Consider the following 16,391-nt stretch of genomic DNA (forward strand, 5'->3'; position numbering starts at 1 on the left):
TCAAGACGCCGTTCCATTCTGTTAGCGTGCGCCGTCACTCCTTCATTATAGCGGCCACTGATGGAGACCTTGCTAATATGACAACTGTACCCTCCTTGCTTTGTACCATGACACGCGTAATATTTTTAATGCAGGTTTTATATTAGCAGTCTTCCATTTATAGTAATACATTTTATACAATTACATACATATATACAAAAACAAACTATATTCAGCGTCTACCTAGTCATTTACATTGTATAATATATACAATGTTCTCTTGATAACAGATAACGTACAGCTGCACAATTCATTGTTAATCTTCTTCACTTGGGTTACTCACTTGGGTTTTTTTTTTTTTTTTTGGTCGAAAGTAAATTCAAACTCGAATTTTTCACCTTCATTGGTTCACTTGACCAGCAATTATGGAGAACCAGGTACAATGAAAAAAAGGTTTATGACTGAGTACCATTTCCACTGTTAAAACCATTGTTTAGTTACTTTCATGTACACCCCAAATTCTTTTTAATACTGATAATGAAATCAAATGAACAACAGGAAGGCTTCTTTTGTTCATAGCCGTTTAGAACTGAGTGTTCAGATGTTCTGTAGCGGTAAAGTCCAGCCACACCTCTGATGTCTGGATTTCAGAACTGGGTAGTCAGGCCAAATGCACAGAGCAACGTCCTCCCTGAGTCTCTTAAGAGCCTTAAGAGTCCTCTGTGGGCTTGTGTTCACCTTTGCTCAGTCAGGCTCCTTCTGTGGCCTTTCTTCAGTACTAGGTTGGTTCTCTGAGCAAGCCAGTTTGGATATGGCATGGAAAAGGTGCAGGAGATTGCGGAAACGCTTAGCAACCTGAAGAATGGAGAGGAGTGAGCTGCAATACTTACAACATAGGGATAGGGACACTCAGGACAGAACACCAGTCTATACAAGTATTAGTCATCCGTCGCTTAATGACAGGGATATGTTCCAAGAAATGTGCCGTTAGTCGATTTCATCGTTGTGCAAACATCATACAGTGTACTTCCACAAATCTATAACATACTACACAGCTAGGCTATATGGTACCTATTTTATTGTAAACAGAATACAAGATAATTAAAGTTAAATAGCATTCTGTTAAAACACTGGTAATGATAGCATGACACGACAATTTCAATGTATTCTTCTGTCTGATAAAAACATCTTTTTACCTCACTGGCTGATTTGTTGCCTAGCTGAGCTGAGAGTGCTTGAAAAGTGTTCCAGTTGGCTCCTTGCTTTTGACAAGTGAGTAATATCAAACGGTCGGTTTCCCTGATGGACAAAGACACATCATATAGTGCTTTATAATATACATACAATTCCATGTTTCATTTAATAGGCAGCAGTGTTCCAGATGAGAAATAACCAGCACCATGATGTCATGCAACCATGGCAATATTCACAACTTCTCTTCCATCGGCATTTCTAGTTATTTTGCCCAGTAGCTGGAAGTTCAATACTTAACTGAGCAATTTTAATGAAAAAAACACTCTCCTGGGTCAGATGGTATCACGTATCAAGTTAGTCATATGGCTTAAGATATCGCTCTGAAATCTTCAATGTACTTCCATAATGACAGAATTATATTCATATACATTTACTTAATCACATTATGTCTTATTTTTAAATAACTTTCATGCATAACATTTAATTTATTCTTAAATCAGAAGATCTGAAAATTCACCCTTGAGTAAACTACAGGTAGATAGTTGTTTGGCTTACCTTGTCCACACAATGACTTTCTCACCACTTGGTGTGAGGGAAATGTTTTTAGCAGGAAGTACAGGATCTGCGAGTGGGCTGCGATGGGCCCGCTTGGGACCTGGGGGGTTCTCACTCTCTCCCCTGCCCTCGCTGACTTTTCCATCCACTTGCTCCATTCGCTCCTCCTTGTTTTCCTCTGTGTGTGGAAGGACTCTGTCTTTAGGATTAATATTTCATACTTAATTTGATAAATGCCTATACTGTATTTTAGGGCTAAGCAATGTATGATATATACCAACATCATGTGTTATGCATATGCAATTCTCATATCGCAAGGACCGTGATTAGTCAGCTGGGTAGAGATCAGACTTACTCATACCTACATACCAGATATAGCGTGGTGGGTCTACGTTTCACTAAATCAGTCTTTGTCATAGAAAACAAAAAACTTAGCAAGCATTGCAATTTTAATGATCGTTAACATCTTTTCAAGATTATCTAGTTTGTTTAAAAAAAACAGTTTAAAATTCACCTCCACCACTTCTGCATGAACACTGCATATATTCTGAGTGAATCAATCATTTTCATCCTTACTGTTTAACCCACTCATAGATGGCCTTGTGAGAAATTTATTTTGAACTCCATTTTTGCTTTATAAATATCCCAGTATTTACTACAACAAAATCACATCAAGACATTTGAATTTTTCCAATATCAAGCAGCCCTAGTATATTATAGCAAATACTTTTTTTCTTTCATGCTATCCAGATTTTCTGGTTCTTCTCATGAGATCACAATTAAAGCTTGTGTCTCATCATTTGTACACGCATACATTATAATTATTTTCTTTTGTTTATCGTTTTTCTGAGATGGTAATTTTTTTCAAGACGGTGGTTGCACTGTGTTTCAGAGGCAGGCTATTTGATAACGAATCAACAATGAAGTACTCCGCTGCTTTGGTACTTTGGGTACTGGAAGTTTTGGTACTGGTACTCAATTGAAACTGGAAAGTACCTAAAGTACCTATACCTAAAGTACAGTACCTGGTGCAGTGGAAAAGCTCCCCTAGTGTCATCCACCAGTTACTTAAGTTTCCCAAAGAGAAATGGCATCTGTAATTGTAGAGTATGAATGCAAGTTTGCATGAGCACTGTTGTAGATGACCTCCTATCCAGGGTTTCCCTCAGCGTTATGGCCTATGCTGTCTGGGATATCCAAGAACACACACAACCCTAACCAGAATATGTGGTTACAAGTTGGCTGGATTTCTTCACCAGTCAACCCACATTGAAGTGCACTTTGTTCTGACCTCTCGCACCCTTGAGCTCTGTACCCCACTTTCCTTCTCCTGGGTGAGTCTGGGCTAGAGGGGCCTTTGTTGGGATGGATGTGATATAATGACTCTTCACCACCCTGGAAGACTTTTAACAAAGAATCTATGTTACTGCTATGACATCACATATTTCAGTTTTTAAATCGGGATCATTCAACACTGTTGTCATAAAATTCCTCCTACCCTTCCTGGAATAAAAAGACACAGCCTGACACTGACAAAACACTGATGACTTTCCTTTTAACCTTGTTATTATGGCTGTGTTTTCAATGCCCTTGTAAATAAACCATTAAGTAAACACTTTTCTTTGTATTTTAGGGACTATACTCTAGAGTCACAGTAGCAACAGAAGCTCCAAGTAGTTGTGACATGCCACCAATAGAGGCATAGATAATTAACTTGACTATGAAGTAACATGTACTGATAAAATCATAGTATGAAAAACATGAGGCAGTAAGGTGTGCCTCATTGACACAACTCCAAACCTTCTTATTTCTGTGGATGCTGAGTTTCTCTATGTTACTCCTTGATTTTACAGGTGAAAGCTTGAAAAATCCCTTTGCTCCCTCCAGGCTCAACCGTTCAGTGGCCTCCTCAGGCTGGCTGTGGTGTAAGGGGCTTGGATGGTGCTTATTAAAAAGCGTCCAGAATTCTTTCTGCAGGCAAGGGCGGCCTTTTAAATGCTTGGAGATGTGCGCCTTCATCTATAGGGAAGCCAGGAAAATAATTACATACACAAATGTATGCATGTGAATTTATATACATACATACACACAAACACACACGCCTGCATTCAAATGTTTATGGGGACATTCTATTCATTTCAATGGGGAAAAATCTAATCCCAACAACGACGACCGTAACCCCTTCCCAGCCCTAACCTTAAGTAATCAAATAAAATGCAAGATCTTCGACTTTTTTATTCTTTTGATGGCAGTCACAGATTGTATTAAAGTTGAGTTTCTCAATGTCAAAATAACAGATTTTCTATCACATTGTGAGGACCAAATGTCCCAATAATGCAATACATACATGTCCACACACACACACATATATCCCATACACTAGTGGTAAGGTAGTAAGCAGCATTAACTGATTACAGTGTGTTGCCGCACCCAACACACAACAAACCACCTCAGGGATGAGAACCTGAGTGTAGCCATGTGGCAGGTGATACGCAAGGTAGGTAAGGTAGTGGTGAGATTAAACTATGAAGCAAACAACTTTGAAATGACTCATTACTAAATCTTTTTGCTGTTTAAAAACACATTTCAAGTGTTCTTTGGAAAAAAATCACTGTTGTAATATTGTAAATGTTTTACAATATTGTAAACAGCGACACCTAGAGGCCCAAAGGAATGGCCAGCTTGTCTGGTGAGGCCAGAGGAGGCAGAAGCTAAGCTTCCTCAAAATGGGTGGGTCTTCTCTAATGTTCTCATACAAATCAATGCAATACTTTTTAAAAACATTTTTTCCTCTGCTAATTCTTTACTGGCTAACACATATAAAATGATATGGCAAGGGTGGTATACCTGCTTTACGAATTAATCCTTAACTTCACATTGTGTTGGTCCAATGAACGATTTTTAGTCCAATGCAAAAGTTTTTTCTTCAGGTTTCTTTCTCTACCGTTTCATTGCAGTGTAACAAACAAGCATATAAGCTAGAGACCTAGATATCTATTTAAAATTTCATTGAGTGTTTAGTGTCCAATTTGGCCAAATAAATGTATGGGGCAAAGTGTTAGCTGAAATTAACAACATGAATGAGCAACACGGCAAGAAGCAGCGCTCAGCATTTTTAATTAAGTTTTGTTTTTCTTTAGAGAGCATTAATGCAGAACTTCCAAAGGTTCTCAGCCACAACTAATGAAGATGGTAACTGTGATGATAGGTGTTGTTAAGTATACTGAAGGTGAATTAGTGATGGAGAGCCCCAACTCTCCTCTCTGTACCTCCTTTCGGCCTGTGCTGCTAAGCTTGTGGCTCCCCTGAAGGACAGCCAGCACCTCCTGGTAGCAAGAAGGTGCATCTCCAATGCTGCTCTCCAGCTGTTGCTCAAACTGGCCAGAGGGGGCAGCAGTTAATATTAGAATACATGACATCATTTAAGCCTGTCATCACTAATTATGTTATAGACTGTTTGGGGATACAATAGCATTATTTTACTTTAATGCTGTTAAATGAAATAGGTTGACTCCTTGACTGCTGTATGTTTGTTATATACTATTTGCCTTGCTTGTATGTCACTTATATAAACAGAAAGATGGACAGATTTAGGTGCTTTTTAGGCATGACCTGACCATTTGAGACACATACAGTGCTCAGCATAAATGAGTACACCCCACTACATTTGTCAGAAAACCTTTAGTTTCCTTTCAGAATCAACATTTTCTATGAGATACTATATTACAAAATACTCTCACAAATGTGGGCCATTGATTGCAAACAAGATTTGTTGATTTGCACACACAAAAAAGTGATTTTCCTAACAAATTCACTCAAGCCCATGTTGCAAAAATGAGTACACCCCAATTATAGTCTTAGGAGAAAAGCCACACTTAAGACTACAAAATTCTAATTAACAGGCATTCAACCACAGGTGAGTCTAATGATTCATTTAAGAGGTGTCCAGCAGACAGGTGACTATAAAAGGGCATTACTTAACAAAGAAAAGCCCTTCCCATTTCATGCTGTCAGCAATGGCTCCACATGGAAGAGAAATGTCACAAAATCTGAGAAAGGCAATCATTTCTTTACACAAAAAAGGTGAGGGCTACAAGAAGATCAGCAAAGCTTTACCTATCAGTCAAAATACTGTAGCAAAAGTGATCCAAAAATTTAAGAAAGATGGAAGTGCAACGATCTTACAGCGACGTCCAGGCCGTCCACGGAAGTTAACATCTCGAGAGGAGCGTCTGCTGATGAGAAGGGTTGAAGAAAATCGCCATGCAAGTTCACTGCAGTTCGCTAAAGTAGTAGAAAGCCAAACTGGAGTGACCGTTTCCCGTGACACCATACGGCGCACACTGCAGAGGAATGGCATGCATGGGTATCGTCCACGAAGGAAGCCTCTCCTAAAGCCCATGCACAAAGAAGCACGCCTAGAATTTGCTAGGGCCCATGCGGAAAAAGATGAAGACTACTGGGACTCTATACTCTGGAGTGATGAGACAAAAATCCCTGTTTTTGGAACTACTTGTTTCAAAACTGTATGGCGTCGTAAAGGTGAGGATTTCAAAGAAAAATGCATGGTGCCTACAGTGAAGCATGGTGGTGGCAGTGTCCTTATGTGGGGCTGCATGAGTGCTGCTGGTGTTGGGGAGCTGCATTTCATTGATGGTATCATGAACTCAACAATGTACTGCTCTATACTGAAGGAGAAGATGCTGCCATCTCTCCATGCACTTGGTCGTCGTGCACTTTTCCAACACGACAATGATCCAAAACACACATCTAAAGCTACTGTTGCATTTCTGAAGAAGAACAGGGTGAAGGTGATTGAATGGCCAAGTATGTCTCCTGATCTGAACCCAATCGAACACCTGTGGGGAATTCTGAAGCGACAAGTTGAGCATCACTCTCCATCCAGCATCCAGGCTCTAAAACAGGTTATTCTTGAAGGATGGAAAAATATAGATGTTGCAATATGTCGCCAACTTGTTCATTCCATGCCTAGAAGACTTGGTGCTGTCCTTAAAAATCACGGCGGTCATACAAAATACTAGATGTAGTACTTTTTGTTGCGGGGTGTATTCATTTTTGCTTCAACCAATTTGAGTAAAACTGAAGATTTTGTGATCTAAGTTATATTATTAACCTTAATTTCATGTTATGGAGTTAAACAAGTGTTCAATAAAACTCAGCCTTGTGAAAATTTTGGAAGTTATTCTTTTGTTCATTGAGCTACTGATTACATTCGTACTTTTCAAAGGGGGTGTACTCATTTATGCTGAGCACTGTAAGTACCAGGCTGCATTCATGGGTCTGCTCAGGCTGCAGGACAGTGGCTACGCCCACAGCATGGCCTACAGCTGCAAGAAAAGCTCTACTTCACCATGGCCTGTCCTGCTCTGCTCAGACTCTTCTAGGATATGCAGAAGCTGGTCTAGTTTGACTGGAATGTCCTGCAGGGCCACACACACCTTGGCAGGCAGCAGTGGGGCACTGCGCGGTAAATAGTTCATACTCTATTCATCAGTGCTCTGTTACACTCCTTTTGGCATATATACTACATATATGCATACAGCCCCAGTCAACACGTGTACAGCAATGATATTCCACCTATCAACTTCTTTGCATGAGTGCAGTCGAAAAACACTGCACAAAATATTCTGACAATATTCTGACACCCAAAATATGGGCTGCACATGTAGTCTGCTAAGACAGGGCTGTACATAGATTTTTAGAAATACTGAAATACAACCTAATAATGCTCCCCCAACTGCCACCACCTCCATGATATAAAAAAAATAATGCAATCACAGATTATAAAAACCGACCCCTGAAGTGGATGTGTTACAGGAGCATATGATGATAAATACTTGATAGTTACATCTAATAAAGAAGCAACATAGTGTTTTATTGCTCTACAGTTAGACTTGCCATTAACTGAACTCACGGTCCCCACTGTAATCATTGCAGAACACAATCTATGTGGATGATTGCATGAGTTGTATCAGGTTAGTTTTGGAGTGCAATGAACAGAACCAGGACATCTTGCTAATACTATCCTGCGTTCCAGAACACAGTGGCCAGTACCTGCACTTCCTTTGTCATCATCTCCTCCATCACCTTCTCTTTTTTACACTCAAAGGTAATCAATACACACATACTGCAAGAGAGTTGTGTTTGTTTAGCCGAGAAAAGTACAATAGCCATCCCAGTTGTATTTATATTTATATACTTTTTACTAACACAATCTCTTCATTGTATTATAAATGAAAATCAAATCAATTTTCCTAAGTCTTAGCTACAGCTGGATTGAAAAAAATAAACCATCCTGGTATCTTTTTTAAAGTTTAAAAAACAGTCCGAATATGGTGTAGGGATGAGAAATATTTAATGTATTGATCTTGAGTGTTTACCACAAGAAATCCACTAGACTGAGGAGTGCGATGAACTCAGGCTACTTGCTTGTGCTGCTTCATTAAAGTAATAAACTGAGTCACATGGCTCCCAGACCACTTGTTTACTGTTCTAGCTTTGACACACCCAGGGAATAAACTAATAATTTTGTAATGACTATGTGATAATCTGCTTCACTGTGTCCAGACACGGAAGTGGAAGATAATCATTTGTAAGCCATTTCACGACTGACAAAAATTCAGGTCCCAATATAGGTTTTACAAATGTCCATCTGCAACTCAAAGCCACTAACTTAACGAAGAAAACAAAAGAACAGAAGACGACTATCCTGAAATGATTTAAATCTAATATGAAGTTTAACAGGAGCAGGGGCAGAGGGTCTTACCTGGTTAAGGCTCAGCTGAGCTAAGGCCACATGTTTCCTCTCCATCAGGGGGTAGTTGTCCACATGATCTTTTTCCCTGTCAAAGGTGTGGGTCAGGCCTGCTACCAGGGAAGCCTCCCTAACTGGCAAGAGTACAGGCCCTCCTTTGTTAAGCTCCACCTCTTCCTCCAGCTGGAAGTTCTGGTAAATAGAAGTAGTGATTGCGCAGGAAGTGCTGAGGTGACTGGAGGATTGCAGGTACTTGTCCTCCTGTGAATCACTGTCCTCGTGTAACCTGCTCTCTGAAGCCAGCCAGCTCAGTTTGTCCATGGTCTCCTGTGATGTACAGTACAGTAGCTTCATGAATACTATAGTGTTTGTGTAAACTTTATAAAGACACACAGGTGAAACCAAAGCAGCATTAAAAAACACTTACATAATAAAGTACCCATGCCTGTTTTTAACACATTTAAATAAAAAACAACAACCATTATTACAATGATTAATTATTACTCGAGAGATTCATTATATAAGGGTCCACATCGGGAATATAAGCACCGTCGCTGCACTGTTAATGAGGAATTCTGGAAATTATTCTGGAAAACATCGCTATCACTTTGTCTTAGTTACATACACATCAGTGGTCACCATTCCTGGTTCTGGGTTTATGACTTAGGTTTCCAGGTTTATGCAGCTGGTTTAATACCAGTAAATATTTCATCAGAAGCACTTGACAATTAAGGTGATAAAATTATGTTGTGCATCTTCCTGGGCTTAAGCTGATATGTAGGTCCATGCCATTGTCCAAAATCGGGAAATGAAATTACCTGGACACCTCTGACAAACAGGAAAACACAAACCTGCAACTCAGGCACAGAGAGCACAGACTTTTCTGAGGCTGAAGACATTGCCTCCTCATCGTCATCTTCTGGCCGATCTTCACAGTCCTCTACTTGACCATGGTTATGACCGCCCCTCCCACTCTGCCCATCCTCCGCTATCGCGCCCCGTGCAATGTTCTCCTTCCACTGCATTCCCTCCCGCTCCCTGACTGCTTTTCTGTTTCTGTCACCGTCCCCCAGTCTTCCATTTTCTAGCCATTTTGCATCACTTGTCCTCTGCAAGGTGTCACTATGGCTGTCCAGACTGGAGTGTGGGCTCATGGATGATTCTGATAAAGCCAGCAGCAGACCTCCATAATCATGTCCCTCCTCCTCCTCTCTTACTTCCTCTTCATCCCATCTCTTGTCTTCCCAATGAGAAGGGCAGTCTTTGGATGGAGACCCCGCAGTCAGTTTCCTGTAGCCCAGCGTATCAGGGGTAGGTGAGATCCCATGGTTTCTTGGACTGGCTGTTGCAGCCGAGATCCAGTGTTCCCTAGTACCCTGCAATGCTGAAATGTGCTGGACCTTTGCCTGATTCACAGCCTGCTTCAGGCCTATGGCTTCTGATGCCATGCTAGATTGGGGCCCAGATAGAATGTAACAGTCCTGGGATGGAGACCCTGGTGTACATGGAACTTCTGTGAAATCCACTCTGGCATCAGGAACATCCAGTACTTCAGTTTGACCCAAAAAGGCTGGGCAACTAGGCCAAATTCTGCCAGGAGAAGCCACAACCTCATCGATGATGGAATGGCTGGGGCTGTTTTTGCTGCACCTCTGTGCAGGAGTAGAAATGGCATGGACCGAATGAAAACTGGGAGTCACTGGGAGTTCAGTCCTGTTGCACATGGGGACTGTGGATGGGATTAGGTTTGGGTTTGGCTGTAGGGTAGTAGCAGGAGGAACAAGTGGCAAGGGAGAGAAGAACAGCGTTTGAGTAGGAAGTCCTAGGTTTGAGGGAGGGGTTTTTTGGGGAAGCTTATAGGACTGGTCCAGGGAACTTGCAAAGCAAGATACTGGTTCCTGGATAAGCAAAGCAGACTCAGTCCCTGTCAATTTGCTGTGTGCGGGAGCAGGACTAATGATGGGGGCACTTACAGGTGTGACCAGACTGATGACAACAGCAGGAGAACCACTGGCACAGCCCTGGCCAGGTGCCAAACTCAGCATTTCACTTCCACTGGATGCACAGACATTTCCCACAGTGGCTTTCCCTGTCAGATCAAGCACATTCAGTGCTCCACTCACAGCCATAGTGAGGAGCTGATGCTGAGGTTTGGGCGGGGCAGGCTGGATGGGACACAATTTACGTTGGGGCATTTGCTGGACACGATCCTCTGCACAAGGTGGCACCACTTGTCTTTCTGAGCTCAAGGTGGCACTGTTCACAGAAGCAGGGGCTGAAATTTGGCAGACACTAGCTTTAGGAATGTGGGCCGATTGTCGCAGGCATCTGAAGCCAGCAGGACGTAGGGTCAGGGTCTCTGGGAGGGAAGGTGGATAGTGAGTACCACTAGGGAAAGTATAAGAGCCCTTTCTTTGACTTTCCACAGTTATGTCCCCAGCTGACTGGTGGTTATACTCTTCTACCACTTTAAAGATGTGAGGCAAGCTCTTCTGTGAAAAGAGAGGAAGTTTCTCTCACAACACATACTGCAGGCATCTGATAGGTCTACAACACATACTGCAGGCATCTGATAGGTCTACAGCACATACTAGAAATGAGCACCTCAGCTGGATAGATAGACTACTCATGGAACTCTAATTAACCTCATCCTAAAGCACTCCACACTTCAAATCCTCCATACCCTCAGCCACATGGGAAGCACCATCTCCTCTCTCTCCACTGGGGGGCACTGTTCTTCCGGTGTCACTCTGCTACAGGGCAGCAACATACGTGGAACCTTCTTGTGCTGATAAAAGAACTTGAGATGAAAGAGAGAAGAGCAGGGTTCAGTTTGTGCCGAACAGACTTCACAAAGGAAAACTTTCACTACTAATTCTCAAGGGGAATGCTGTACTATACCTCAAAATAGACCTCTGATCATAGGAAAACCCACAAAAAAAAAAAAGGAGTGATACCCAGGCGACACACCTTCACAATGTTGGCAGGGGAAGTAGGCTGGCACATATCGTGGATGCGCCTGCGGATTTGTCTGGGAGATTTGGTGATGAGAAGGTACTGGCACATGAGCTGGTAGGGGTTCACTGTCTCACTGAAGTTTCTCAGACTTTGCACCAAGAGGCTTTAGGGGAAGGAGGGCAGAACGAGGATCCATAGCTCAGAATCAGTGCCTCACCCTGGGCCATGTGCGCGAGAGAAACCACAGCGTGTGTTCATGTTCTGTATGCGTTACAGAGTGCGCGTGTGTCTGTCACATAGCTACATAGGTGGTGTCCTAACCGGGGTACAGCTATTACAGTCTTAAAAACAAACAAAATTGCAAGTCACTTTGAACAAAAACATCAGCTTAGTAACCGAATATTACAGTGAACCTAATATTTATATCCATTTTGATTATCTTCCCTTCAGCAGTAATTATTCACAAACTCCCTGAACATGTAATTGCCCTAAATTATTCCTGAAAATCTCAAAAAGCATCTGAAACAATCCATGAGCAGCAAGTGCCTTGAATTCATATAAATTCTTACACATGAGCAGCAAAGTATGAACTAGTCAAATTTTGCTGTGCTTCCCGTTTGACTGCTGGTATAGAGACAGTTGGTGTACCTCTCCTCGCCCCGGGTGTAGATGGTGTTTAAGCGAGGCGGGTGCTGGCTGGGGTCCACACTGCGGTGTGGAAGGAGTTCAGGGTAGAGGAAGACTGGCCGGGTGGCCAGCAGCCAGGCTAGCTGTGCAGGCAACACAGGGTATGAGCAAGCTGGGGGAAGAAGAGACAGCAGCAGGCCGCTACCTTATTCAACCATCCTCATATACGCGTATATATACCCGTTTCTGCTCATTCCATCTCAAAAAGGGAAATCAATCAATCAACATCATCTCAAGGTATAAAAAAGGATTATGTGACAGAAGCCTGGAGGGCACCCTGGATTGGATGCCAGTCTATCACAGGACACCAGGCTGGGGAACTTCCTGGATGAGATAGCAGTATATCACTGGGCACAAAACTGAGGTACACCCTGGATGGGCTGCCAGTCCATCACAGGACACACGCACAATCAGGCACTATCTGAACTGCAGGAGGAACTTCTACCAGTAAAATGAACCATATTAAACTTAGAAAAGTTGTCGAACTAGGACCAGTAACTTAATTGCTAATGATGAATGTACTTAACAGATGCATCATCTTCCACCCCACCCACTAAGCAGATTGAAGACATTACTGCAACTAATGTTTCAAAGCATATCACCTCTAAGTAAACATTCTAGCAGAAAATAATTGAATCAAATGATGCAATCTTGTTGGTATGGAGTTAATTTTGTGCCAAAAGTATCAATCAATATTTTGAAAACCGCAAGCAAATCATTAATTTGTTTTGCTTCTGGAATGTTTTTCTTTGCTTTTAGATGCTTTTTTGCTTCTGACTTCTGGCACTGTTTTAATGGGTGGGCGGGTCTTAGCAGCTTACACATCTATTGGTCAGCTGGAATTTGGACTGAACACTCCTTTAACCATCTGAGCACGCCCACTCCATGGTGCTTTACAGCATGGAATTGCATCTCTGCAGTTCTATAATAGTGTACTTTTATTAGGAATCGGTGTATGCAACACATATTTTGCGTTCATAAAATGTCACCAACCCATCCAGTTCAGTAACCTTCGCTACTCCGCCAACGCACTGACCAGGGAAGTTTCCAGCTATTGAAAAGATGAGGGGCTAAGTCAAGTTTACCTGAGGCACCGCGGTTAAGTTAGCCTCATATTCGATATTCAGTATTCTGGCTTTAATAACATTTAACGGAATTAAGGTGGGTGTTTTTAATGACAGAATTTTGTTGTCCAGTACACAGACAATGATGCACAAAAAATCCAAAAGCAAAGAAAAACATTCCAGAAGCAAAACAAATTAATGATTTGCTTACGGTTTTCAAAATTTTGATTGATACTTTTGGCACAAAATTAACTCTATACGGTGGTTCTGAAGAAAACCATTTTATCAGTCTTTGGCAGAATTAAATACATTTTAATAGTGAACAACTGTCATTTACCTGAATGTTCCATTTTAATTCCATTTAATTTTAATTTCACAAAATGGCAAAATAGATTTTCCCTCACTATTTTTGATTTTGATTACATTTGCCATGTGAATTACGCATGCCTTCCAGAGTACTTTTTCATGATATGGTCAAATTTTGCCTAAGTCTTTTCAAAACATATCTTTCTTCAAGGTTATGCAAACTGCATTTTTTACTACCTCTGGTTATGAAAAAGCAGTATAAAGTTAAATTTTTTTTTGTACTGAAATACACATGCGTACTACATGTATATATAAAACACTGCCCTGTTTCATAGTCCATTTCATGAGATATGCATTACAAAAGGGGTGCTTTGATTCAAAGGGGTTTAGGAGGCTCTGAACTTGCAAGACTCTCTTGATCACAAGTTGTGAGTCCGTTATCTCTTGATAAAGGACTCACAACAGACACAGCAACACAGAGCTCCTTACCAGAGGTGGCGTGCCGTAGCTGGGACAAGGCCGTGTCGAGGGGAGCAAGGTCGGTCAGCTCCTCCAGCAGGGATAATGCCCCCTGCAGGTTGCAGGCTCTGAAGGCACTAACAAAGCCAATCTTCATCGTACCCTGAGCCTGCTCACTGCGCTGCGCAAACATCTGGAGCTCTGACTGGCCAACAAGAGTTGGAACAGATAACAGTGACATTAAAACATTATGGTAACACAAATGAACATGGAAAGGAGTGTATTGTGGCAGAGTGTAGACACCTACCAGGAAGACGCGCGTGGTGTCTGCCTCACTCTGTAGGGCCACCACTTGCCGGCTCAGCATGTGCACCTGAAGCAGCAGCTGTGTGTGCTTTCAGACACCAGAGATACAGTCACTGGCATGTCATGATGACCGATCACCTAATCACACGGCAAACTCTACCTGGACCTACCTGCTGCACCTGCTGCTGAAGCTGCTGTTTCTGAATGTGGCTTAGTGTGAGGGGGCGGGATGGGGCTGGGGCCACAACTGGAAGGGGCGGAGCCAAACTCCCCAGCAGAGCCCGACGCCTCCGCAGGGCCTCTAGCTGCTCCTTCACTGTGCGGTGCTGCTCCTTGAGCAGGTGGACCAGCGGCTCCTCGAATCTGTCACCAGCAGACACACCATTTCTATTTATGGTGTTTAATTAAAACTCACACACATAAAAACCACGTGCATATGCCAGGGGCGCCGCTAGCAATTTTGGGCCCTATGACAAAATATGAGGTTGGGCCCCCCTACCACACCCATTCAGATCTCTGGGGGCCCCTAAAGGGCGTGGGCCCTTAGAATTGTCCCAACTTTCCCCCCCTTAGCAGCGCCCCTGGCATATGCTCTCATGAGCTGAAAACCCATACTCATATCTGCACAACATTCACTTGCTCGGCTCTACATTAGTCTCAAAATACTGGACCATGCACACCTCTCTACGCATCACTCACTCAACGACAGGTTTAGTTTTGAAACTTTAGAGGTGGGAACAGTCACTGAATTCTCCACTTTGTTGATTGGTCACTTTGAATCCTGTGATTGGCTAATTGCTTTGGAAGAAGATGAAGATGATGATCAATGACCAGTCGAAAGAGAACAACCAGTTTCACGCTCCGTCATAATGTCAGGGAAAGGAAGTCTTGCACTAAGTTAACATCTTTCGTATTTTAATAATGCACGTTCAGGGTGGTAATCAAAATCACACACATATGATTCAGAATGTATTACTTAATGATTTGTTGTTTCTGATAGATACACACACCAACATGAATAAAGGGGGTATCGGCACTATTTCTCCCACTGCACATTTACATACACATTTTAATAAATAAATAGACTTTCAAAACAGGCAACTCACAAAACAAAACAGTAATAGACATCATCAGGTCTGCAATGGAGAACTGTACAAGGGGTGATAAAAAATGCTGGAAACCATGGATTTGAATCTATGGAGGCATTGCTTGTTATAACATGCTTAATCCTATCAATATTGCATTTGGACATTCTGTACATATGCTCTATACTCAAAACAGAAAACGATGCATATTACTGCTGCACACCTAGACAACATTACCTTGTCAACGTGCACTGAAAGTGCGATGTTACAACCGATGAGAAATTGGGTTAACACTAACCCAAGATATAACTAGTATCAGGGGAGCACTGCCCCCGGGGTTTAAACTTGTTCATTGATGTTGTAGGAAGAAATATGCCTTGTTTACACAATTTTAAGTTTTTCACTTTTACAAACATGGACAAATTTGTTGCCACCCTTACAGCTCATTGAAACAATGCTTCACTTCTCCTGAAAAGTGATTCGGCTAAAAGCAATTGTCTAATGTATATCTACACGCCTTTAGTAAGTGATAGAGTAAACCAATAACATTGAAATGAAACATTTAAACTGAAAAAGAAATGATTTGTTGTTTATTTTAGGAAGATATGCTAAAATAGTGTGAACAGATTTGGGCATGGAGGCAGCCTGGCATCTATTTTTAACTCACTATTAAAAACTGAACCCAAAATTATTAAAGATTTTACAACTTTTGTAGCAATGCTAATTCACATGGTCTGCAACCTGCCCATCTATATTTTTTAGTACAGACCACCAGAGTCATACACTTCATTTCTGACTGAATTCGAGAAATTTCTCTGACTGTGACATAGTTATTAACTTAGAAAACATTATAATACTTGAAGATTTCAATATATAGGTGGACAGAGAGACTGATACTTTCAGCAAAAGTTTCCTGTCCCTCTTGGACTCTCTTAAATGTTACAAACAAGTAACTGGACCAACGCATGTTCACAATCATACACTAGACTTGATTATGACACACGGAGTTTATGTTCATTGAAT

General features: G+C 41.8%; 1 protein-coding gene across 4 annotated transcripts in view; it reads right to left on the bottom strand.

Annotated features, from left to right (window-relative positions):
* Positions 1-120: 120 nt before the first annotated feature.
* LOC125718937 (GON-4-like protein) overlaps positions 121-16,391 on the bottom strand; it is a 32,340-nt gene continuing 16,069 nt past the window's right edge. For 2 of the 4 annotated variants that reach the window (XM_048993251.1, XM_048993250.1), the window contains exons 15-28: positions 14,454-14,646; positions 14,285-14,371; positions 14,008-14,182; positions 12,110-12,260; positions 11,474-11,624; positions 11,187-11,303; positions 9,355-10,995; positions 8,516-8,830; positions 4,998-5,105; positions 3,529-3,747; positions 3,020-3,131; positions 1,729-1,927; positions 1,176-1,278; positions 121-834 (exon numbers count right to left, since the gene is read on the bottom strand). In XM_048993251.1, the coding sequence (XP_048849208.1) occupies positions 724-834; positions 1,176-1,278; positions 1,729-1,927; positions 3,020-3,131; positions 3,529-3,747; positions 4,998-5,105; positions 8,516-8,830; positions 9,355-10,995; positions 11,187-11,303; positions 11,474-11,624; positions 12,110-12,260; positions 14,008-14,182; positions 14,285-14,371; positions 14,454-14,646 (3,682 nt within the window). In that variant the 3' untranslated portion in view covers positions 121-723. The remainder of the gene's footprint in view (positions 835-1,175; positions 1,279-1,728; positions 1,928-3,019; positions 3,132-3,528; positions 3,748-4,997; positions 5,106-8,515; positions 8,831-9,354; positions 10,996-11,186; positions 11,304-11,473; positions 11,625-12,109; positions 12,261-14,007; positions 14,183-14,284; positions 14,372-14,453; positions 14,647-16,391) is intronic. The other 2 variants (XM_048993252.1, XM_048993253.1) reach the window with 2 other exon arrangements.

The sequence above is a fragment of the Brienomyrus brachyistius genome, chromosome 23 (assembly GCF_023856365.1).
Source record: "Brienomyrus brachyistius isolate T26 chromosome 23, BBRACH_0.4, whole genome shotgun sequence".
Lineage (NCBI taxonomy): Eukaryota > Metazoa > Chordata > Actinopteri > Osteoglossiformes > Mormyridae > Brienomyrus > Brienomyrus brachyistius.